The 25,365-nt window shown below is 40.7% G+C and overlaps 1 protein-coding gene and 1 non-coding gene across 7 annotated transcripts in view; one reads left to right on the plus strand and one right to left on the minus strand.

Moving 5' to 3' along the window:
* The first annotated feature begins 561 nt into the window (after positions 1-561).
* The window catches only part of FERMT2 (FERM domain containing kindlin 2), an 80,098-nt gene continuing 55,294 nt past the window's right edge, over positions 562-25,365 (plus strand). For all 6 annotated transcript variants that reach the window (XM_055436949.2, XM_055436950.2, XM_055436952.2 and 3 more), the window contains exons 1-2: positions 562-695; positions 1,084-1,249. In XM_055436949.2, the coding sequence (XP_055292924.2) occupies positions 1,093-1,249 (157 nt within the window). In that variant the 5' untranslated portion in view covers positions 562-695; positions 1,084-1,092. The remainder of the gene's footprint in view (positions 696-1,083; positions 1,250-25,365) is intronic.
* TRNAC-GCA (transfer RNA cysteine (anticodon GCA)) lies at positions 13,835-13,906 on the minus strand. Its single transcript has one exon. It is a non-coding gene; the product is annotated as a tRNA-Cys (tRNA).

Here is a 25,365-nt window from a genome sequence, read left to right on the forward strand (position 1 = left end):
GGCGGGGGGACTTTGTTCCCCGAAAACGACCTTGTCCTGGGAATTTCCTGTGGCCATTTCTCACGGACGAGCCCCCTCCTCCGGCTGGAAGCACCGACACCCACCGCTGCACGCCCTCCCGGAGCCAGAGACGCGAGCGCGGAGGGGAGCGCCCGGCGCCGTCCCGCACCCGGGTGGGAGGCAGCCGCGCTCCCCGGGCTCCCCCTCCTCAGGTCCCGCCGCCGAGAGCCCGGATGTTGGATGCAATCCCTGCGCCGGGTCCTTCATTTCCATAAAAGGGCAGCCACTCGGCGGGGCCGAGATTGCTGCTGCCGCGGGCGCCCCCGCCTCCCCCGCACAGCTCGCCTCCCAGCCGCGCGCCACCCCTCCCCAGCCCGGGAGTTCGCGCGGCCTCGGCCCCGAGAGCGGCGGCGGGGGCTCGGCGGGGGAGGCGCGAGGCGGCCGGACCCGCGGAGGGCGGCTCGGCAGGGCGGGGAGGCGGGCGCTGGTCTCGGCCTGCGGGGGCGGGGAGAGAGGGGTGGAGCGCGGAGGGAGAGGCGAGGGGCCGCGACGGCCGGACTCCATTAGGCGCTCGGGCCGGGGCGCCGCGTTTCGCCGGCAGAGGAGGGGACGCGACACCACCGCCGCTGCTGGGCGAGCCCCCGCTCCGCGCCTGTTGCTGCTCCAGCCCGGGCCGGGAGCGCACGAAGCGCGCGGTGAGGGGCCGGGCCCGGAGGGGCTGAGGGGGAGCGCGGGCGGGAAGGAGGACCGTGGAGCCCGCGGACGGCCTCTCCCGGGCCTGGGTGCGGCCGGCAGGCGGGCAGGTGAAGCCGGCCGCGGTCCGCTAGGCTGGGGCCGCGCGGGGCGGGCGGCGCCGCGTCCGCCGAGGGCCGCCGCGGGGCGGGAGCCGGGGTGGCCGCGGGAAGGGGCGCGGGGCGCAGAGCCCCGCCGGCAGCTGGCCTCGCCGCCGGCTCTCCAGCGCTCGTGCGCAAACCCTCGCGTTCTCCGCCTCCTCTCACCCGCGGCTGACTCTGCGAGTTCGGTGGGACTTGCTTTCCTTCGGGGGAGTGACGCTGACGAGAGCCATTTCCTCCGTGCTCGCAGGAAGGAGCCATGGCTCTGGACGGGATAAGGATGCCAGATGGCTGCTATGCGGATGGGACGTGGGAACTGAGCGTTCATGTGACGGACCTGAACCGCGATGTCACCCTGAGAGTGACTGGGGAGGTGCACATTGGAGGGGTGATGCTCAAGTTGGTGGAAAAACTCGGTGAGTAGCGCCCCGGCCGCGTCAAAGTAACGACTTTCCAGACCGGGCGCGCGGGTGGGGAGGGGGCACTTTAAGGCGGGAGGAGGGGTGGATTGGCATCCCGCAAATGCTTTTTTTTTTTAATGTAAGATCCCTTAATATATAACGAAATAGGCTTTTCCCCTTTGCCTCTTTTTTGTACTGTTACTCCTTGACACTTTAATAATTTGCTGATTTCAGTCTCCTAACTAATACTCTTAATTGCGTAGGAAATAGAGAAAACTTAATTCTTAAAGGAAGTGAGAAGAGTGCGCAAGTGAAGGTTCAGAGGGTTGTATTACAGGGTTTGTGGTTATCAGTTCCTTACCTTCAGTGTACCTGAATGTTGGTGACATTTGATATTGAGGATGGTGCAAAATCTATATAAAACTAAATTCTGTTGAAAAATGTTCTACTTCTGGCGTTAATATGAAAATTTTGTAGCTGTGCTAATACGTGATGGAGTATATTAAAATGTTCCAGTCATCCACTCTTAGAAGGGGTGGGGCAGTGTTTGGCTGTCTATAATAGTCTGTGCTTTTAAGTTATTTCGAGTGTTGGATTTTATGTGAATAACAAGCTAGTGAAAAAATTTTGTTTTAAAAATCAGATATTATTGACTGGAGATTGGCAGTATTTGCTTCGGTACAAATATATTGAATTAATACTGTTAAGTTGATTGATTTTAACACTGATTCAGTCATACTAGCATATCCAACAATGTGAAGTGTAGGAAAATTTTTCAGTACACATTTGTGATGGATGAAACCATTTTCAGCTGGGAGAATCAACTAAAACTATTCAATAGATGTTTTTATTACAAGAGAAATGCTTGGAGGACTGTTCCTGAGTTTTAATGTGTCATTTGTTTGTAGTACAAGTTCTGATAAGTGTGTGGTATTATCTTTTTAGGCTTTGTATGTGTGTCTTTTTAAAACACAGCATTCCTTCTTCAGGCCACTGTGGAAAAGTAGAAAAATGGTTATTTATCAGGAAATGTATTTCTTACCAAGGATTAGTGTATACCTACCATATAAACTTACCGAAATTGTGCCCCAATGTAATTGTAGTATAAGACGGCATTCATTTAGATGGACCTTTTTTGGATCAGTGCAGGGAGTTTAATTATTGAAGGACCATAAAGAAGCTCCTTAGAGGGTAGCCTCCTTAGGAATGTGCATTGTTTGACTCTCTGAGACATAGCCCTGGAGGAAGCCCCCCTGCTTTGTAGCCCTTTCAAAATGAGATTCTGTTGTGTGTTTACCTGCATAACTGTTAGTTATCATTGTTTTTATCTGATTTGACTAAGTCAGTCACTGTGCAAAATATTTGAGTCTTTTTTATCCAGCACTAGTAAGGGATTGTTTAAGGAAGAAAATATCAAATATAATTGTTTTCAAAGGGAGTAAGCATTTGCTTCAGAGATTGCTTTGTATATGACAAATGGGTCTTATTAATACACTAGTTTCAATACGAGATATTATTGTGAAAAAGGAGCTGTTGAAGGTGACTGAGACAATTTGTAGTTCTTGAAAGCCAGGCTTTATCTAATGAATAAATAATGACTATGTTGGATTGATTGGAACTGTTTATTATAGAATCACAGACATAAATAGAAATACAGAGAATAAACTATTTGCAGACAGAACTGATGTTAATTTGCAGTGACTATAATGTTAATCTTTTAATGTTGATATATTAAAAAAATTTTTATGCTGTGAAAAGAAACCCAGTAAGGTAGGAAATGTGTACATGAAAACCTTACATCTTTCTTGAACTGAACAATATTGATCCTCTTAGATTTTGATTTTCAAGTAGAAAATATTCTTTAGCGTAATTCTGACTTTCCCCTTTGGTAAAAGTAGGGCTTAATGAATTTTTGCTCCTGGTTTTAGGATTAGATACTTTGAATGGCAAGCTATTTCGTTACCTATTGGCAAGTAAATAGAGGAGAAATTCTGGACAGCATTTTGACTTACAAATCAGGCTCCTCAGATTAGAAAATAACTTTTTAGTTCTTCAGAGTTGCCTAAAACTGAAATGGCCTACCTTCTGAAGCCCAAAGTTGTGTTAAGGTACTGGGCAGACTGGATGGTTACTTGTCAACAGCTGAAGTGGATCAAAGAAGCTTGCAGAGTTTAGATGAAAAGAGGCGGAGGTCATGGCACAAATCAGATGGTACAGGGTCTCATGTCTGAGGGGGTTGTAGAGCAGGGATGGACAATTAGCAGAACCAGGCTGCTCTGCACTCAGAACAGTTGTGGTACTGAAGAGCAGCCTTCACCTATGTTTTCAAACTCCGCATGCCTGTTTGATACCCTTCTTATTTTCATCATAGTGTGTATGAATGAATACCAGGGCATTATGTTTTAAGGCTGACTTCCACATAATCGGTGATAGCAGTTATTTCTCTGGGATTGGCGACTCCTTCCTTCAACATTGTGTTAAAATTTTGTGTGTAAGTGCACACATGAAATTTTCTGTGAAGAGTTTTTAGCTTTCATTAGGTTTTCGAAGAGGTCTGTGATCAAACAAAGATTTGGCCCTTGAAGGTCAGCCTTATTTTGAAGGTACAGTGTTCATCCCAGACTCAGGCACTTTAATGAAGCAAGCTAAAAAAGTAAATAATGCTTCGAGCAACATCTTTATATTTAGAATTTTATAAAGAACTTGTGTGCTTCAGGTAAGATCATTCAACCGTGATGCTTAGATTTATAATTTTAATTCAAAGATCTACACGGTCCCTTTTAAATTTTAGTACACAGGACATTTGTTATTCTGCGCAAATCTTTTAAAAGAAAATAGAGTGTACACCATGAAAAAGTGGGCTTTAGGGAATTATATCCTGATGTCACAGAAACTTCTTGCATCTGTGACTTTAGGTTGATACTAGACAAGTAATCTCCATATCAATCTTCCCAATGTTTAAACCCCATTCTGAAAATGAAAAGTTATTGCACTTGATTTTTTTAATCCAGATTGAAAGCTTTAAATAGAATTTTTAAAACTTACTGTACTTTTGTTGAAAACAATTTTCAAAGCTAATAGTTTTTTTTTTAAGAGTTAAAATATAAAATGTTAAGGATTATAAAAATAAAACACCAGAGAATAAAATTATAAAAGTAGTTGTGTTTAAAAATAAATGTTGCAGGTAAGGAGGAGGCTCTGTTTTATGGGATTCCCTGATGTTACTTTGGAGATCACCAAGAAGTATTAAAACTGTTCTACTGTATAGGATTCAGAGCTAGTAAGTATTGAGGATTCAAAATGCCAAAAGATGCTTTGTTTCACTGCATAGCAAAAGCTATTTTGTTTCTGGATGTAGCCTTTGGAAGGAAGTCATCCTCACTTTATCATGTATCATGTTCTTGCTATAATAATGAAATAGAATACATTTATGTTGGAGTTGTGTGTTAGGATTAAGTTAAACTGTGAATTTAGCACACATTATGCCCCACCCCCTCAAAGATTTTGGTTCAGATTACCTTAAAAATCACTTAAAATGATAAGTCATCGTGAAGTATGGTTTCCGTTCATTCATTCCATTTCATAGAAGTATAAAATAGCTAGTTTTTCCTTCAGAAATTCCAAAAGTAAATTTCTTTAGTTGGACCACAGATGAAGAAATCGGGTTGCATTCGGGGCTTTGTTACACAAAAATACTTTAAATACTAGGATCAGAGCTTTGCAAGATGGACATAAGGAAAAATGCTTATGTTACTGGACAGCTCCCTTATACTCCTGCTTAGTGCTCCTTGGGGAGGGTGTGCTTATTTAGTGAAATGGTGTCTATGTTGTTGAAATCCTCAGTTTTTTTCCTCTAAGGGCTTATGATTGAATTCATGGAAGTGAAATGTCCGCATAATGCAGCGACAGTGCATTCATAGTGGACTATATCAAGATAAAAATTTCTGAAAATCTTTTGAAGTGGGGTGAGAGAAGCACTTAATGGTGAAATCATACATATTAGAATAAGTTGAATTTTAGTTAAATATATACTATCTTAGAGCAAGTTTACTCAGTATTTAGAGTACTCTTAATGATCCGTAGGAACTGGACATTGAATTTTATCTGTTTCTCAGCACATCTGAAGCTCCTTAAAAATAAAGGACAGTATGTGAATTTTACTAAAATTCTCTTAGCATGTAATAAAGTTCAAGCTATTCTTTGGATACATTATGGGTTGTTTGCTGCTGTGTTTTATACCCAGTTTTTAAAATGTCAACAAATACTGTTTGATTCCAAGTAGAGTTAACTTATATTTATAGAGGCACTAAAAAGAATGTATCTTTTTTATTCAATTTGTTAGAAAAGATGGTGTTGAAAATCTCTATTAGCTATTAAAAACAGAAAATTTGAAGTTTTGTCTTTTATCTTCAACTCTTTATTTTTTGTAATTTCAAACTTATAAGTTCAAGAATGATAACCAAATACTATAATCTTCATTTCAGTCATCTGTTAGCATTTTTCATTTGATTTCTCTGCACATACACACACACTTTTGGGAACCATTTGAGGAAGTTACACACATCATAACCCTTCATCTCTTAAGTACTTAAAATACGTATCAGCTAAGAACAAGGACTTTCTCTTTCGTATTACATTACAGTTATCAAGTTCAGGAAATTAAACATTGATTCGATACTGTTGTCTAACATGCATCCAGATTCATATTTGGCAGTTGTTCCAGTATTGGCCTTTGTTTTTTCCATCCAAGATCTCATTCTACATTTAGCTGTCAGTAAATTGCCTTCTTTACTTAGTCTCCTTTAATATACACAGTGGCTACCAAGTTTAGAACCATAAGAGATTATGTAATATGTGGTTTATTAATATTACATTGAGATATATGTAAAGTAATAGTACCTGTTTCCAGACTTCACAGCCATCCTATGGAATAGTCCCTTAACATTTGTCTTTTCAAGACATTGTTTTACCTTTTTTTCGACAATAAAATTACTTATCATTGTAAATTTCACTTCAGAACGATTGTACGTTCTTCATACACCTTTATCTTTCAAATTTAGTTTTCTCCTTAGCTTTCTATTGGATAAGGTATAGACAATATTTTTACACATCATTGGGTATAGTTTCCATCGTGTTGGTTGTCTTTAGACTGTAGTAGACGCTAATAGATACACAGAATAATAAATAATATTCTGGCTCTGCCACGTATTGGCTTGTGTGATCTTGGACAACTAATATAATCTTCTGAGTGAGTTTTCACATCTGTAAAATTCCAATTTAAAAAAACTTTCTCGTAGGTCTCAATGAGAAAAGAGATAATACATGTGAAAGTGCATTATATGGACTATTTGTGCTGTACAGATAAGAGTGGCTGTTTTCTCAGTGGAATTGAGAGTCCCTGAATATCCTGAAGTGGAGGCAGGGGTCGGGGAGGAACTCCTTTATTTTTTTTTTTTTTTAGGAACTCCTTTTAAAAGGAGTTCAGATGTAATCTAGACTGTTTAAAAGGTTCCAGCTTTAATCATGGAGAACTACACCCCTCAGAAGGAGCCTAGTTTGGGACTGCTTTGTGCTCTCAACCCCCAACTGCAAGGAAAATAGCTATCATTCCACCCTTTCGCTCACTTCCAAGCATACGTGCCTCTGTAATGTAGCAAAGAGCTATTTAACTACTGTTTTCATGAGATTTCTGAAATGGAGTGGACCAGTAAGTGGACAATGGTATTCCAGAGATTTGAAAAATTTATAACCATGAAGGCCTCAGTAGTATGTTTTTTATTCAGTTGTAACAAAGGAATGATATACCATTGTGTCTTGGCATGTGAAAACATTGAGCCCATTTAGAAACTAATGGAAATGGTTTAATAAAAAAGCTAATATGTGCAGTATTTTTATTTAGATAATTATATTACTGAAATAATTTAAAAATTATGCTGATGCCATAGTACATTACAAAATGGTATATATACCCAGTGTGAGGTAAAAAGATACTCTAAAAGAATATTGTAAGATAACTTTTTAATTGAGATATAATATTCTGCACTCATGTTTGTGGTTACGAAGTTATATCTTTTTTGCATAATTACTGCATTTTTTGCTTGTTAATTTTTCTTAAAATCAGGCTTACTGAGGTCTAATTTACATACAATAAAATTCATACTTTTTAGTATAGTGTGCTGAGTTTTAGCAAATGCATGCAGTCATAAGACAACCACAGTCAAGACATAGAACTTTTCCAACACCCCAAAAACTTGTCTTTGTGTTTCTTTATAATGAGCCCACCCCTTCAACTCCAGCTCCTGAAAAACCACTGGATATCTTTTCCAGAATGTCATATAAATGGAGCTTTGAGGGTGGTTTCTTTCACTCTGGTAGCTCAGCTGTAAAGAATCCCCCTACAATGCAGGAGACATGGGTTTGATCCCTGGACTGGGAAGATCTGGAGAAGAAAATGGCAACTCACTCCAGTATTCTTGCTTGGGAAATTAATGGATTGAGGAGCCTGGCGGGCTACATACAGTCCATGAAGTCGAAAAAGAATTGGACAAGCTTAGTGACTAGTACATTTTAGTAGTGAAAGTGAAGTCGCTCAGTCATGTCCGACTCTTTGCAACCCCATGGACTGTAGCCTGTCAGGCTCCTCAGTCCATGGAATTTTTCAGGCAAGAGTACTGGAGTGGGTTGCCATTTCCTTCTCCACAAGATCTTCCCAACCCAGGGATCGAACCCGGGTCTCCCACATTGCGGGCAGACACTTTACTGTTTGAGCCACCAGGGAGGCCCTCTACATTTTAGTAGTACATTTTATTTAAAAATAATTGTTAGTGTAGTACATTTTAGATTCTTGTGTTATGAGTAGTTGTTTTTATTGTTCAGTTGCAGTTCATTTTATGAATGTGTACCACAGTTTATCTGTCTACCAGTTGTTTCCAGTGTTTTCAGAGTACCACTGTTGTTTCTAGTTTGCGGAGATTTTATGAGAGTTAACAATTGTTCCGAGTCCTCCAGTAGTATTTGGTATTGTCAGGTGTTTTTGGTTTTATTTTTGTTTAATTTTATTCCATCTAATAAAGTATATAGTGATATCTTACTGTGATTTTAAGTCACATTTCCCTAATGGCTATGATGGGAAGCTTTTTACAGGCTTATATGCCATCTGTATATCTTAGTAAACTGTCTTCATATCGTTTGCTTATTTTTTTAATTGTTTTGTTTTCTTGTTGAGTTTTAAGATTACTTAATATATTCCAGATACAAGTACTTTATCAGATCGGTGTTTTGTAGTATTTTCTCCCAGTCTGTGGCTTGTCTTTTTATTTCCTTAACAGTATCTTTCAAAGAGCAAAATTTTTAAATTTTGAGGAAGTCCAATTTTATCAAGTTTTTTCTGGATTGAACTTTTAAAAAATTGTCTTCCACAAGGGAATTGACTTAGTCAAAGTTTGAAAGATTTTGCCTATAAGTTGTTTAGCTTCTGTTTATTTTTGTATGTTGAAAGGAGAAATATATGAAGTATAATTGATGCTTTTGAACTGTGGTACTGGAGAAGACTCTTGAGAGTCCCTTGGACTGCAAGGAGATCCAACCAGTCCATTCTGAAGGAGATCGATCCTGGGTGTTAATTGGAAGGACTGATGCTAAAGCTGAAACTCCAATACTTTGGCCACCTCATGCAACGAGTTGACTCACTGGAAAAGACTCTGATGCTAGGAAGGATTGGGGGCGGGAGGAGAAGGGGACGACAGAGAATGAGATGGCTGGATGGCATCACCGACTCGATGGACATGAGTTTGAGTGAACTCCAGGAGTTGGTGATGGACAGGGAGGCCTGGCGTGCTGTGATTCATGGGGTCGCAGAGAGTCGGTCACGACTGAGCGACTGAACTGAACTGAATAGTGATAATGTATCAGAAAGGAAATAATCGCATCATATCAATTTGAAATAATGTAATTACAACTTTTATTTGGTAAAATCTGAGCTATAATAAGCCAGTGAAAACTGATTTATCATCAATCCATTAGAAAACCTAGATATTTTAGAACTTTAGCCATAAAAATAGATCTGTAATAAAGCATCATTGAATAATTAAAATTTTAGGGTTTAATGTTATAAAAAGAATTAAGTCTGGATTATAATCCTGACCGTGCTACTTAACAGCTTTGTGATTTTTAAAAAAATTTTTAAGTCAGAGTTTTCATGTTACGGGTCTCAGTTTCCTTATCTGTACAATATAGGTAAAGACAGAATAAGCCTTCATTTATGTTTGTTCCCTTTTCTTTGTAGTGTTATTGGAAGTCTTTGAAAATTGTTTTTCAAATATAATATCCTCTAAACAGTATTGTTGTGTATAAAGGGTCATTATTTGAATCCTTCATTCTTTGCTTTTTGTCTGCCTTCTTTCATTGAGAATATTACACTATTTATTCATAGTGACTCAGAGTTATGTGTAAAATGTTGAAATTTTTATTTTCTGATATTTTTTCTCAGTTTCAATAATTTTGCTTCTAAGTGAATTAGAGTTCTTAAGAGAAGATGGTAAGCAATAAATGGTTGAAATGGGAAGTTTACATTTAGATTTCCCTTCCTTTCATGATTCAGTCTGCAGACTCGATTATTTACTATTTAGTTATAAAGACCATCCAGTTTCAGTGGGTAGCCCTTAATACAGTGTTCAAGGTAACAGAGCCGATAATCTTCACCCCAGAGGAGGTGATGTTTGCTTTGGAATCTGTAGTGAATCTTTTCTCAGATCTTTACCTATCTTATTTTTATATTGCTGCTGCTGCTGCTGCTAAATCACTTCAGTCGTGTCCGACTCTGTGTGACCCCATAGACGGAAGCCCACCAGGCTCCCCCGTCCCTGGGATTCTCCAGGCAAGAACATCGAAGTGGGTTGACATTTCCTTCTCCCATGTGTGAAAGTGAAAAGTGAAAGTGAAGCCGCTCAGTCCTGTCCGACCCTTAGCGACCCCAAGGACTGCAGCCTACCAGGCTCCTCCATCCATGGGATTTTCTAGGCAAGAGTACTGGGAGGCTGTAACTAAAAGCTACATGAGGTATCTTAAAGATCAATTTTAAAGCATCAGTGTAATGATGGTTTTGATAGCTTTTCTTAATGGAGCATTCAAGGTTATGAATAAAACACCGGTGACGTGCTAGCATTATTGATTGCAGATGAAGATGTCTGTTGGATGAGTGCCTCCCAGTTTATTGTTCCTTAATGTAGTTCCTGAATTTCATAACCTTTGAAATTAAAAATAACTTGAAAAATGTGGACAGTTGCTGTATCAGTTTAAGCTTTTATGCACGGTGTTGATGCAATCTGTGGCTGTGATAGAATGCCCTTGTTGTGGAGCATAGACTGTGGGAGGCCTCCTGACTGTCACAGTCCTGATTTTGCAGCCCTGTGCTGTGGATGGAGGAGCCTGGTGGGCTGCAGTCCGTGGGGTCGCTAAGAGCCGGACACGACTGAGCGACTTCACTTTCACTTTTCACTTTTATGCATTGGAGAAGGAAATGGCAACCCACTCCGGTGTTCTTGCCTGGAGAATCCCAGGGACAGGGGAGCCTGGTTGGCTGCCGTCTATGGGGTCACACAGAGTCGGACACGACTAAAGTGACGCAGCAGCAGCAGCAGCTGTGTGACCTAACCTGTCTGTGCCTCTGGTTGTTCCTCTGTAAAATGGAAATAATAACAATGTCTTTATCCTTGGATTATTGTAAGGACTCAGTTAATATATGTGAAGTATTTTAGAATAGCCTCTGTAAATGGAGCTATGTTGATGAAGTGTAGCTATGTAAAATGTTCCCTTTTACTGAGCTAGAGAAATAATATTTTATAAAAGATTGGGACTGTGTCATTTATAAAGGTAAGCCAAATAGTACTGGTTTATTCTCTACCATATTATGAATGTATTTTAACTTTATTGTGCTTACCTTTATCACTATGGGGTTTCCCTGTGGCTCAGATGGTAATGCAGGAGATCTGTGTTCCATCCCTGGGTCAGGAGGATCCCCTGGAGAAGGGTGTACTGACTACCCACCTCAGTATTCTTGCCTGGATATGACAAAGATGGTTTAGAAGCAGTAGATTTTATACTCCAATATATACAAAATTATAGATAAACCATGCTTGCTGCTGCTGCTGAGTCACTTCAGTCGTGTCCGACTCTGTGTGACCCCACAGACGGAAGCCCACCAGGCTCCCCCGTCCCTGGGATTCTCCAGGCAAGAACACTGGAGTGGGTTGCCATTTCCTTCTCCAATGTGTGAAAGTGAAAAGTGAAAGTGAAGTCGCTCAGTCGTGTCCGACCCTTAGCGACCCCAAGGACTGCAGCCTACCAGGCTCCTCCATCCATGGGATTTTCTAGGCAATAGTACTGGAGTGGCTTGCCATTGCCTTCTCCAAAACCATGCTTAAATGGAGGCTATTCCAATATATTTAATATTCTGGTTTAAGCAAATGCCTTTTTTAAAAGGTGAACTTTGTCAGTGTTTAAGGACATAAGTCCAGGACATGGCCACTTAGAGTTATATATGACCTTGGCATATTGTTTTAACCTCTCCTGATTATTAATCTCACTTAACCTTTGTTTATTTCCCTGCTTCTTAGAGTTAATGTAAGAACAAAGTATGATGTAAAAAGTATTGGGGTGACCAAAAAGTTTGTTCAGGTCTTTTTCAGAAGATGGTATGGAAAAACCTGAATGAACCTTTTGGCCACCCCAATATTAACAGAATCTCTGGTAATAAGTAGAATGCCTGTATTAAGAGCTCAAAAAAAAAAAAATGTTACCCTCAGTTATCCTTCAAATACTATGTAAACCTAAAACAACAATTTGAGCTGTGGGTTGAAGTAGCCTGGTTTATTTTCATTGTATTTATGTAGTACTTAACCAAAACCCCTTCTTATTTTCTTGCTTTTGTAAGTTTTGTTTAATGGCTCTGAACTCTGGAATACGTTGCCTGAGCCAAACTGCCTGGGTGAGAATACTGGCTTCACTCCCTAGAAGCTTTGTGACCCTGGGTCAAGTTATTTAGCTTTGTGGTGGCTTAGTCTCCTATAAGTAAAATGGGGGTAATAGTATACTTACCTCATATGAGTTGTTGTGAGGATTAAATGAATACGTACGTGTAAAGTACACAGTGGTGTATAGTGAGTACTGTTAGGGGGTTGTTCAGTTGCTCAGTCTTGTCCAACTCTTTGTGACCCCATGGACTGCTTCTCTGTCCTTCAGAGTGACTGTGGTTATTTTATTGAGGATCCTAATGGACAGCTAGGATATCTCACTACTAAATATTTTCCCTGATGAATTTGGGGAATAAATGCCTTAAAAGAACATAGACTAGGAAAGAGGGACTTTAGAGCAAGAGGAGACATTCGCATGTAAATATTCCTACCCAAAGAGAAGTCTGTACATTCATTTTTTGTTTCAGTGGGTTAGAGAGGCTTATAACATGTGGCATTTGTGAGGATCAAAGAGGTGGTGAACTTGACCCATCAGTAGTATCAGCAAGCAAACATCTATGGAGGGCCAAACGATGGGCTGGAAGAAGCACAAGTTGGAATCAAGATTGCTGGGAGAAATATCAATAACCTCAGATATGCAGATGACACTACCCTTATGGCAGAAAAGCCTCTTGATGAAAGTGAAAGAGGAGAGTGAAAAGGTTGGCTTGAAGCTCAACATTCAGAAAGATCATGGCATCTGGTCCCATCACTTCATGGGAAATAGATGGAAAAACAGTGGAAACAGTGTCAGACTTTATTTTTGGGGGCTCCAAAATCACTGCAGATGCTGATTGCAGCCAGGAAATTAAAAGATGCTTACTCCTTGGAAGGAAAGTTATGACCAACCTTGATAGTATATTAAAAAGCAGAGACATTACTTTGCCAACAAAGGTCCGTCTGGTCAAGGCTATGGTTTTTCCAGTGGTCATGTATGGATGTGAGAGTTGGACTATGAAGAAAGCTGATCGCCTAAGAATTGATGCTTTAGAACTGTGGTGTTGGAGAAGACTCTTGAGAGTCCCTTGGACTGCAAGGAGATCCAACCAGTCCATTCTAGAGGATATCAACCCTGGGTGTTCATTGGAAGGACTGATGCTAAAGCTGAAACTCCAATACTTTGGCCACCTCATGAGACGAGTTGACTCACTGGAAAAGACTCTGATGCTCGGTAAAGGTTGGGGGCGGGAGGAGGAAGGGACAACAGAGAATAAGATGGCTGGATGGCATCACCGACTCTGTGGACATGAGTTTGAGTGAACTCCGGGAGTTGGTGATGGACAGGGAGGCCTGGCGTGCTGTGATTCATGGGGTCGCAAAGAGTCGGACACGACTGTGCGATTGAACTGAACTGAACTGATTGTGTGATGAGTGTTATGATAATTAAAGTAGTTATCAGAGAGTATATATACAGGGGAACCCAACCTAGTGTATGCGGAAGGGTTTCTAGAAGAAATTACATTTAAATTGAGGGCTGATGGTATCAGACTCTTTGCAACCCCGTGGACTGTAGCCCACCAGGCTCCTCCGTCCATGGGATTCTCCAGGCAAGAATACTGAAGTGGGTTGCCATTTCCTTCTCCAGGGGCTCTTCCCTACCCGGGGATCGAACCCAGGTCTCCTGCATTGCAGGCAGACGCTTTAACCTCTGAGCCACCAGGGAAGCCCGATGGTGGAGTAGGACAGAGCCAGAGGAGTGCGTGGCAGAGGATCTTAGGAAGGGGGTGTAGGGTAAAAGAGCAGCAGGTTGGAAGACCATCTGAAGCCCAGCATGAGAGCATGGGAAGGAGGGAGGGCTACCATTTGAGGAACTGAGAGTCTGTGTTGATGGAGGAATGGTCCTGGAGAACCAGGGACTTGACAGGCTTAAGAAATAAGCAAATACTTAAAATGCATTGTAAACCAAATGTAAAAGATTTAATGTTGTGGTAAGAGCTGTGAGATACCAATAACAGATTTTAAACTGGAAAGAGACATCAGATCTTTACGAATTTGAAGTACATCATGTTCATATATGTCAGTAACATGATATAAGCAGTAGTAAGCCTTTTGGATTCCAAGAAATATTTTTTTCCTTGGCTTGTGCTCCAGTTCTGTGTTAGAATTTGTTTCCATACTTCTTTTTTGAAGTATAGAATAGCTAGTGCCTTTGACTAACTTCAAAAAACAAATCCAGTTTTAATACTCCATGAGTCAAACACTAACTGATAAATTCAGCCGTGATGTTCCTCTTAGAATTTGTCAGATGTTGACATTGCATGGACTCTGAGTCCAGTCTTCTAGGAACTAAGCCAAATTGAACCAAATTTGTAGTGAGCCTTTACGATTGGATAGAAAGTTACCCACCCTCTGGAAATGAATAATTGACATGCCTTCTATTTGTGTGCACTCTGTAATTGCATGCATGATTTATGTCATCTGGTAAAACTTCTTAACTACTTGAATTAGTGTATTTTGTAATAGCAAATACTATTGCTATTTGAGGAAATGGCAACCCACTCCAGTACTCTTGTCTGAAAAATCCCATGGACAGAGGAGCCTGGTAGGCTACCGTCCATGGGGTCGCAACGAGTCGGACACGACTGAGCGACTTAACTTACTTACTTATTGCTATTTGAAATAGTATTCAATTGATACTGAAATTGATAAACATTATTTTGTGTTTGTGAGTAACTTCAGAAGGTGATTTGTAAACTTAGTTGATTGTGTTTTGTGAATTCCTGAATTTTCAATCAAGTTAGCTATGTCAAAGAAATGTCAATTAGTCACTTTGTATCAGAAGTTTAATTTCTAAATGTTTTTAATCACTGGTTGATGCATCTGTTTTAGTAACTCATTGAAATCTTGATGTAAAACAATAATTTTCTTATGCTAAAATTGAATGGAGTACTTCAATTGAAATATTTTGGCAGTTTGAATGATATGTAAACTTTGAAATGGTTTACTGCTTCTACTAACAGATGACAAACATTTTATTAAGAATAGGACATATAGGAATTTTGGAAACCATCAATATTTTGCACAGTTTCAACATACACGTTTTAATTATCATGGTTTAGTTAACACCAGTTATCTAACAACATGGTTCATGTTTTAGTTACCACCATACTTTTGTTTAATTCCATAAAACACCAACTTTGCTTCTAACTCTTCAGTCCGCAATTCACTATGTCAGTAACAGACGAGTACATATAAGAGTTTTCATGTTACTTGCATATTACAGATATTTGTTGGTTTAATTCCATGTACAAGGCCCTGGGCTTTGCCTTTGAGGCACAAGATAAGTAAGACCAAAGACCCTTAATTGAGTGGAGGAAAGGAGTTACATAAAGTCAATTATAACTGATTGGGATACATTATTCAGAATGCTAAGATGTACCTAACTGCTTTGGCAAGAGGGTTAGTGAAGAAGTAGAGATGGTAATATTTGGTTTTTATGTAGGATTTTGTCAGCCTGATGAGAAGGAAAGAGAAAGGGATATAACCAAGGAGGCAGAAAACATCAGGTTGTTTCACAAACTAGGCCAGAACATGAGTTGTAGAACCTGGGGACAACTAACATCGAGGTGCACAGAAGGTTAGGATTTATATAACCTACTGAGAGGTTATGAAACACTTCAGCAGCAGAGGGACTTGGAAAGTTAAGTAGAGAAATAAAATTATCAAATTTGCATTTTAAAAAGTAACTGAGATAGTTTTGTAAAAAATGATATTATAGTTCAGACAAGAGATATTGAGGACTTGAACTAAAGCAGTGTAATACAAGGAAAGAAAGAGACAGATTTAACAGCCATTTGAGAGGTAAATTCCGTAGTATTTGGATAGAAAGAAAAACAGGGAGAAGTTTAAGTTCAGCCGTAGAGAAATATGTTCAACTTTGCTTTTTTGAGGGGAGGCTCCAAAATCACTGCAGATGGTGACTGCAGCCATGAAATTAAAAGACTTGCTCCTTGGAAGAAAAGTTATGACCAACCTAGACAGCATATTAAAAAGCAGAGACATTACTTTGCCAACAAAGGTCTGTATAGTCAAAGATGTGGTTTTTCCAGTAGTCATGTATGGATATGACAGTTGAACTGTAAAGAAAGCTAAGTGCTGAAGAATTGATGCTTTTGAACTGGGGTGTTGGAGAAGACTCTTGCGGGTCCCTTAGACTGCAAGGAGATCAAATCAGTCCTGAATATTCGTTGGAAAGACAGATGCTGAAGCTGAAACTCCAATACTTTGACCACCTGAGGCGAACACCTGACTCCTTAGAAAAGACCCTGATGCTGGGAAAGATTGAAGGCAGGAGGAGAAGGGGACAAGAGAGGATGAGATGGTTGGATGGTGTCACTGACTCAATGGATGTGAGTTTGAGTAAACTCTGGAGTTGGTGATGGACAGGGAGGCCTGGCATGCTACAGTCCATGGGGTCACAGAGTGGGACATGACTAAGCAACTGAACTGAACTTAAAGATTTTAAAGGTTCAGTTCAGTTCAGTCGCTCAGTCGTGTCCGACTCTCCGCGACCCCATGAATCACAGCACGCCAGGCCTCCCTGTCCATCACCAACTTCCGGAGTTCACTCAAACTCATGTTCATCGAGTCGGTGATGCCATCCAGCCATCTCATCCTCTGTCATCCCCTTCTCCTCCCGCCCCCAATCCCTCCCAGCATCAGAGTCTTTTCCAATGAGTCAAGTCTTCGCATGAGGTGGCCAAAGTATTGAAGTTTCAGCTTTAGCATCAGTCCTTCCAATGAACACCCAGGGTCGATCTCCTTTAGAATGGACTGGTTGGATCTCCTTGCAGTCCAAGGGACTCTCAAGAGTCTTCTCCAGCACCACAGTTCAGAAGCATCAATTCTTTGGTGATCAGCTTTCTTCACAGTCCAACTATCACATCCATACATGACCACGGGAAAAACCATAGCCTTGACTAGACGGACCTTTGTTGGCAAAGTAATGTCTCTGCTTTTTAATATGCTATCTAGGTTGGTCATAACTTTCCTTCAGGTTAATATAATTACTATTTGTATCATCTTGGAGGGGCTTCCCAGGTGGCAGTAGTAGTAAAAAACCCACTTGCCAGTGCAGGAAACATAAGAGACACGGGTTTGATCCCTGGGTCAGGAAGATCCCCTGGAGAAGGGAATGGCAACCCACTCCAGTATTCTTGTCTGGAGAAGCCCATGGACAGAGGAGCCTGTTGGGCTACAGTCCATGGGGTTGCAAAGAGTTCGACATGACTGAGTGGCTTAGCAAACACACATGATCTTGGTATGAAGGGAAAGTGTTAGTCGCTTAGTCGTGTCCAACTCTTTGCGAACCCATGGACTGTAGCCAGCCAGGCTCCTCTGTCCGTGAGATTTCCTAGGTATGAACACTGGAGCGGCTTGCCATTTCCTCCTCCGTGATCTTGGTAGTCTTCGCTTAATTTGTTGAATGGATGGGGTGAGTGGGCAACAGTTACTGAGTTTTGGAATATTTGCATGCGTCATTGCCAGTGTTTGCTGTTTTCATTTTACTGATTACTAAAAGGGTTTGTCAGCTAAGTTAGCTCTGGGACTTTGTTAAGAGCAGTTTCTTTCTGCTTTTCATAGCTGTGGAAAATTAGAAATATACTTATTTCTAGTATACTAATACTCCTATTATAGTTAATTGAATTAAGTCAGAGATAGTATTGCAGTGATGTAGTATAGAAGGCACTGCTGAGAATCTCTTGGATTATTCTTCTAGAGTAAAGGATGATTCTGCAAGGAGGGTTGCTCTTCTAGAATAAGATTAAAAATAATTGAGGAATTTACTTCTGGTCTCTGTAGAGCAGTCTTAAGGAAGAGAAGAATGATTTAGAAATTGTTTCAGTTATTTTTATGTGATACAGAATATTCATTTTATAATATAATTTTATTTAATCTCTAATATAAAATAAGAAGTGGTTAGTTACATTATTTTTCTGAATTGTTGATAATCTATTTCTGTTCTTCACTTGTTTTAAACTCAGTTTAATTTTGTTTAGTAGTATATGTATTCTTCAAGTAATTAGCTACCAGCCATAACCTTTTTGAATTTTATTGTCTAGCGCTGTCATTATTAAATCAGTTGAACATATGTATAATATAAATATTCCTTCACATTTGGTGTTTTGAGAGTGAACTGATGAGTGACTGCAGTGTTGGCTGTTTCTAGGCATGACCTCCTAAAACCAGTCTTACTTGAATCACAGTTTCCATGGTCCAGTTCTTATTATCTGGTGAAATGCCATACATATATATATTTATATATATATATATATCTCTCTTTGGATATATCTTGAATTGATTAGCTTCTTGGTGCCTGTGAGGACTGGGGTCCATTATATACAAATTGACATTTCCAGTGTATGGATAGTATTGGAACAGAGAAATGGAGTGGTTTGAGTGACTATTTCCCCATAGTTCTCTGAGACCCTAATGAAAGAGCAGTCTCTGATGACAGAGTTTCTCTGCCTGGAGTTTGTTTCCCTTGGGCAGAGCTGAGTAAACATAAATTTAGACTGTGAACCCATTTCTTCATGCCGACTCCTCAGCTGAGATTTCAGTTAGGTACCTATTAGAACTGGAATCTGATCTCTCTGCCCCTGAGGATCTCTAGAGCCTCAAGCAAGAACCTAACCCCACTGAACCTAGTTTCCTTATCTATAGGAAGAATTTCTATAGATTGGGTTGATTTCTAAGTACCTTTTCAGTTCCCAGTTTATGTGGGTCTTTGTAAGCCCCCCTGTGATACTGGCAGGGAAAGGCACACACTAATAAGCAAGTTGTAGAAAGATCCATGATGTCAGACTTATGGAAAGTTTGTTGAAACGCCCACCAGAATTTTACTTGGCTCTTTGTCTTCAAGATGGCTTGAAGTCTACCCCACAATAGTTCTGCTACCAGTGCAGGCCACTTAGCTCTGAGTTAGGAATGGTAGGTACCATGTTAAGAAGGGCCATAATAAAATACACCCTCCATATTTTACATCTCAACACTCTCCAGTCCCTCTGACAAGCCCTGGGGTATTTCCACTTCATTTAATAATCCCTTTCCCTGGTGGCTTAGCGGTTAAAGCGTCTGTCTGCAATGTGGGAGACCTGGCTTCAATCCCTGGGTCGGGAAGATCCCCTGGAGAAGGAAATGGCGACCCACTCCAGTATTCTTGCCTGGAGAATCCCATAGACAGAGGAGCCTGGTGGGCTACAGTCATACAGGGTCGCGAAGAGTCGGACATGACTCAGCGACTTCACTTCACTTTTACCTCCCTATCAGTTCAGTTCAGTTCAGTTGCTCAGTCGTGTCCGACTCTCCGCGACCCCATGGATCACAGCACGCCAGGCCTCCCTGTCCATCACCAACTCCCGGACTTCACTCAAACTCATGTCCACAGAGTCGATGATGCCATCCAGCCATCTCATTCTCTGCCGTCCCCTTCTCCTCCCACCCCCAACCTTTCCTAGCATCAGAGTCTTTTCCAGTGAGTCAACTCGTCGCATGAGGTGGCCAAAGTATTGGAGTTTCAGCTTTAGCATCAGTCCTTCCAATGAACACCCAGGATTGATCTCCATTATAGTGCTTTCCTGGTGGCTCAGACAGGAAGGAATCTGCTCGCAATGCGGGAGACCTGGGTTCAATCCTTGGGTCGGGAAGATCCTCTGGAGAAGGGATCAGATTTACAATTCGTCTGTCCTTTGATTGTCTCGTCTCTTGAAACAGGAATTTGTGATAGCATTTACCACTTAGCATTTTTGTGAGGATTAAATGAGAGTATGTTAAGTGGTACTGGTACATGCTAAAGGCTCAGAAACAAGTCTTGGTGCTGTTGGTATCATCCATCTGATTTTCAAGCCAGGAACTTTCTAGTGCTCCTCTTCACCTTCCAGCTGGAAGACAGCTGTAGAGAGGTCTCATGAGACCTTGCAGATGAGCGAGGTCTCATCTGTAATCAGTATCGGTGAGACCTGTGATTCTAATTTAGACATATCCCTCACATTTGGCTCCTTTTTAGCTTCTGCCTTAGATAAGGTCCTACCCCCAGAATATTGCAGTAAATTTCTTGTGCCAGGTTCTTTCTTTTTCTGATTCACTCTGTAATCCCATCATAATCACCTTCATAAGACCATCTGATTTAGAGTCACTATTGTCTGTAGAACAGTTACTCTTGTTTCATGTTGAAACTCCCACATTAAGACCCAGGTAAAACATCCCCTTTTCTTCAGAACCTAATCAGTCTTCCATATTTAAAGTTGTTTGCTCCTGTTCCTTTTTGCTCTTTTATCTTTTTAGCTTGTTATATTTGTCTGTGTCCCTCACTTGAACAGCAAGAACCCCTAGGATGGGAATTCTGAGATAAGTGTAACTTAAGTATATATTCCCATGGCCTAGCTTAGTGTCTGGCATATAGTAGGTCCTTGGAAAATGTCTGTCGATTCATTTATTGGTTGTGTATCCAAAGAGCAACACTTTGTCCAGTTTGCCTATTTCCTTTTTTGGAAGTCTGAGTGATTAAAAAGATAAGAACTTGAGAGTAGTTTTATGTTTCAGGAATTGGTGAGGAAAGCAGAAGGTAAAGCTGTTCTATTGTGAGGAACTTTTTTTTTTAGCAGAGGAAAGAAACCTTGGCCTAAGGTGACAGATCATAGCTGGGAAAGAGGAAGGAGGCCAGTTAATTCCTACAGTATCTGAAGGATGAGGAGGGAGTAGCCAAGTGTCCTACTTTTAGCAGGAAGAGCTTCTCTCCCTCACCACTTAACACCTCCATTGTTTTTAAGCTTCTCTTCACTTCAGTCCACACTGCAGGTGCCACTTAGCAGTTTTCCTTACATCTCTAGTTGGACATCGACCATATATTCTGCAAAAAGCCTTATGATATCAGTTTAGTGGAATATTTCTCTTAGTTTACTTTGGACTATTTTAGATTTGGGTAAAAGAATTGATACTTTTGAACTGTGGTGCTGGAGAAGACTCTTGAGAGTCCCTTGGACTGCAAGGAGATCGAACCAGTCCATTCTCGAGGAGGTCAATCCTGGGTATTCATTGGAAGGACTGATGCTAAAACTGAAACTCCAATACTTTGGCCACCTCATGCGACGAGTTGACTCACTGGAAAAGACTCTGATGCTGGAAGCGATTGGGGGCAGGAGGAGAAGGGGACTACAGAGAATGAGGTGGCTGGATGGCATCACCGACTCGATGGACATGAGTTTGAGTTAACTCCGGGAGTTGGTGATGGACAGGGAGGCCTGGCGTACTGTGATTGATGGGGTCGCAAAGAGTTGGACACTACTGAGCGACTAAACTGAACTGAATAATCTGGTTTGGAATCTATTTATAATGTTTCCTTGTGGCAAATCTAAATTTTAAGACTCAAAAGAATTTTTTGAACATAATCATTTCATTGGATCGTAAGGATTGTCTTGAGCAAAAGATGATGTGAGAAAGAAGAGGAAGTCGGTATGGTTTGATTCCCCATGTCTAGGGGAATCTGTGCCACACTTAGTGTAGACATGTTTTAATTCTGAATTTGAAGAAGAAAAAATGAATTTTTAAACATAAAACTAAATAAATCTTACATATTATTCTTCATGTTGGTTTAAGAGTAACTTCCTTGTTGTTTTCTTTTTTGTTTGTATGTTTCCCAAACTTTAAACTTTTTATTTTGTATTAGGGTGTAGTCAATGAACAATGTTGTGGTAGTTTCAATGAACAACGAAGGGACTCAGGCATACATATACATGTATCCATTCTCTCCCAAACCTGCCTCGCATCTGCTGCTGCTGCTAAGTCGTTTCAGTCGTGTCCGACTCTGTGCAACCCCATAGATGGCAGTCCACCAGGCTCCTCTGTCCCTGGGATTTTCCAGGCAAGAACACTGGAGTGGGTTGCCATTTCCTTCTCCAGTGCATGAAAGTGAAAAGTGAAAGTGAAGTGGCTCAGTCGTGTCTGACTCTTTGCAACCCCATGGACTGCAGCCTACCAGGCTCCTCCGTCCATGGGATTTTCCAGGCAAGAATACTGGAGTGGGCTGGCACATAACATTGAGCATGTGTACAATAGGTCCTTGTTGGTTATACCTTTTAAATATAGCAGTGTGTACATGACTATCCCACAAGTCCCTAATTATCCCTTCCCCCTGCAACCATAAGTTCGTTTTCTAAGTCTGTGAGTCTCTGTTTTGTAAGTAAGTTCATGTGATCATTTCTTTTTGGTTTCCACATGTAAAGGATGTTATATGATATTTCCCCTTCTCTTTCTGACTGACTTCACTCTCTGGGTCTCTCCATGTTGTGGCAAATGGCATTATTTCATTCTTTTTAATGGCTGAGTAATATTCCATTGTGTATATGTACTGCATCTTCTTTATCCATTCATCTGTCGATGGACATTTAGGTTGCTTCCATGTCTTGGCTATTATAAATAGTGCTGCAGTGAACATTGGGGTTTTTCTCTGGCTATATGCCCAGGAGTGGGATTGCAGGGTCATATGTAGCTCTATTTTTAGTTTTTTTTTTTTTTTTAAGGAACTTCCATACTGTTCTCCATAGTGGTTGTACCAGTTTATGTTCCCACCAACAGTGTAGAAGGGTTCCCTTCTCTCCAGAACCTCTCCAGCATTTGTTGTTTGTGTATTTTTTGATGATAGCTATTCTGACCAGTGTGAGGTGATATCTCACTGTAGTTTTGATTTGCATTTCTCTAATAACGAGTGATATTGAACATCTTTTCATGTGCCTGTTGGCCATCTGTGTGTCTTCTTTGGAGGAATGTCTATTCAGGTCTTCTGCCCATTTTTTGAGTGGGTTGTTTGTTTTGATGCTATTAAGTGTCATGAGCTGTTTCTCAATTTTGGAGACTAATCCCTTATTGGTCACATCATTTGCAAATATCTTCTCCCAATCTGTAGGTTGTGTTTTCATTTTGTTTATTGTTTCCTTTGCTGTACAAAAGCTTTTGAGTTTAGGTCTCATTTGTTTATTTTTGCTTTTATTTTCATTATTTTGGGAGATGAATAAAAAAAGATGTTGCTGTGATTTATGTTAAAGAGTGTTCTGCCTATGTTTTTCTCTGAGAGTTTTATAGCATCCAGTCTCACGTTTAGGTCTTTAATCCATTTTGAGCTTATTTTTGTGTCTGGAGTTAAGGAATGATCTAATGTCATTTTTTTGCATGTGCTGTCCAGTTTTCCTAGCACCATTTGATGAAGAGCCTGTCTTTCCAACATTGTGTAGTTTTGCCTTTGTCATAGATTAATTGACCATAGGTGAATGGGCTTATTCCTGGGTTCTCTGTACTATTCCATTGATCTGTATTTCTATTGTTGGCCAGTACCATACTGTTTTGACAACTGTAGCTTTGTGCTATAATCTGAAGTCAGGGAGCCAGATTCCTCCAGCTCTGTTTTTCTTTTTCAAGATTGCTTTGGCTGTTTGGGGTCTTTTGTGTCTCCATACAAATTTTGAGATTTTTTTTTTTTCCTAGTTTTGTGGAAAGTGCCATTGGTACTTTGATAGAGATTGCATTGACTCTGTAGATGGCCTTGGTAGTATAGTCATTTTGACTATTGATTCTTCCAGTCCATGAACATGGAATATCTTTCCATCTGTTTATGTTTTCTTCAATTTCTTCCATCGGCATCTTATAGTTTTCAGAGTACAAGTCTTGTGTCTTCTTAGGTAGGTTTATTTTGGGATTAATGTTTTCTTGATGTAATGAAGGATCTTTAAAATTTTCAGTATGAGGATTCATTTATCAAACGTGTGTCAGTCACCTGTGCAATGTGCTAGAAATATAATGGTGATCAAAATAGGCATTGTCCTTGTCTTCTCAGTGTTTAGTAGGAAATTAAGATACCCCCCCATCCCAGGAACAACAAACAAAATGAATGCAGATTTTGATAAGTGATATTACAGTGTACTGAAATAGAGAATAAAGGAGGGACATAGGACACTGGAAGTCTTAGAGTGGTCAAGAAAAGCTTCTCTGAGACTATGGGATTTAAAATTTGGAAGACAAGAGACAACTAGACATTCAGAGAATGTAGTGATGCTTGCAAAGCCACCGAGGCAAAAAAAGCTTACTTACTAGACAGTTCTTGGAATAAAAAGAAGGTCAGTATGGCCTAGGCAGAGGAAGAGTAGCACAAGATAAATATGGAAGAGTGGATGGGCTGTACTGTGTGAAAGTATGTAGACTAAAAGTCATTTGGATTTCATTCTCAGTGCAGTTGCAAGCTGTTAAAAGATTTTCAGCGGGGGGATTGACATGAAATTGTTAAATAGATCACTTTGGCTGTTGCGTAGAAAGTGCTGGATGGAATCAAGGAGACTAGACAGGAGGCTCTTGGCAGTATCTGGTGTAAGAGATAATAATGATGACCTGAAATAGGATGGTGCCAGTGGAGACCCAAGTGGAGATTTTGGGAAGTGGAACTGAGGGGCTTGATGAATGTGCAGACTGGGGAAAGAGAATTCACTACTTTTAGCTTTCTAGCATGAGCATCTTGGGTTGATTCTTAGGGCTATTTAATGACAGTAGAACTAGGAGAAAATTGGATTAAGTTTTGCATATATTGGACCTTCCTGAGTAGTTCAGATGGTAAAGGATCTGCCTACAATGTGGGAGACCTGGATTCGATCCCTGGGTTGTGACATGGCAACCCACTCCAGTATTCTTGCCTGGAGAATTCCATGGACAGAGGAGCCTGGTGGGCTACAGTCCATGGAGTCGTAAAGAGTTGGACATGACTGAGTGGCCAACACACTTTGCGTATATTAAGTTTGGCATTCTTCTGAGACATCCTGGTGGAGATGTGGGATAGTCAGTAGGATGTATAAACTGGTGCTCTAAGCAGAAGGGTAGGCTGAAGATAAAAACTAGGAAGGTAAGTGCATAGAGGCCATGTAAAGTCACAAGAATGGATGAGATACCTAGAAGCCAGAGTGAGAAGCGCATGGCTTCTAGAAGGTGGGAATGGCAACAGAGCATAGGTAGCTGGATTGGTTTCAGATAATTAGGAGGAGAGACATTTTCATCATAACTCAAAGGCAGGAGACTCATACCGGTACAGATGGAAGAAGCTTTGTACATTTGGTTGGCTCTTAGGTGAAATAGTTTTCAATCTAATGG

This window comes from Moschus berezovskii, chromosome 9 (genome assembly GCF_049115385.1).
Source record: "Moschus berezovskii isolate FMDL1 chromosome 9, NW_MosBer_1.0, whole genome shotgun sequence".
NCBI lineage: Eukaryota > Metazoa > Chordata > Mammalia > Artiodactyla > Moschidae > Moschus > Moschus berezovskii.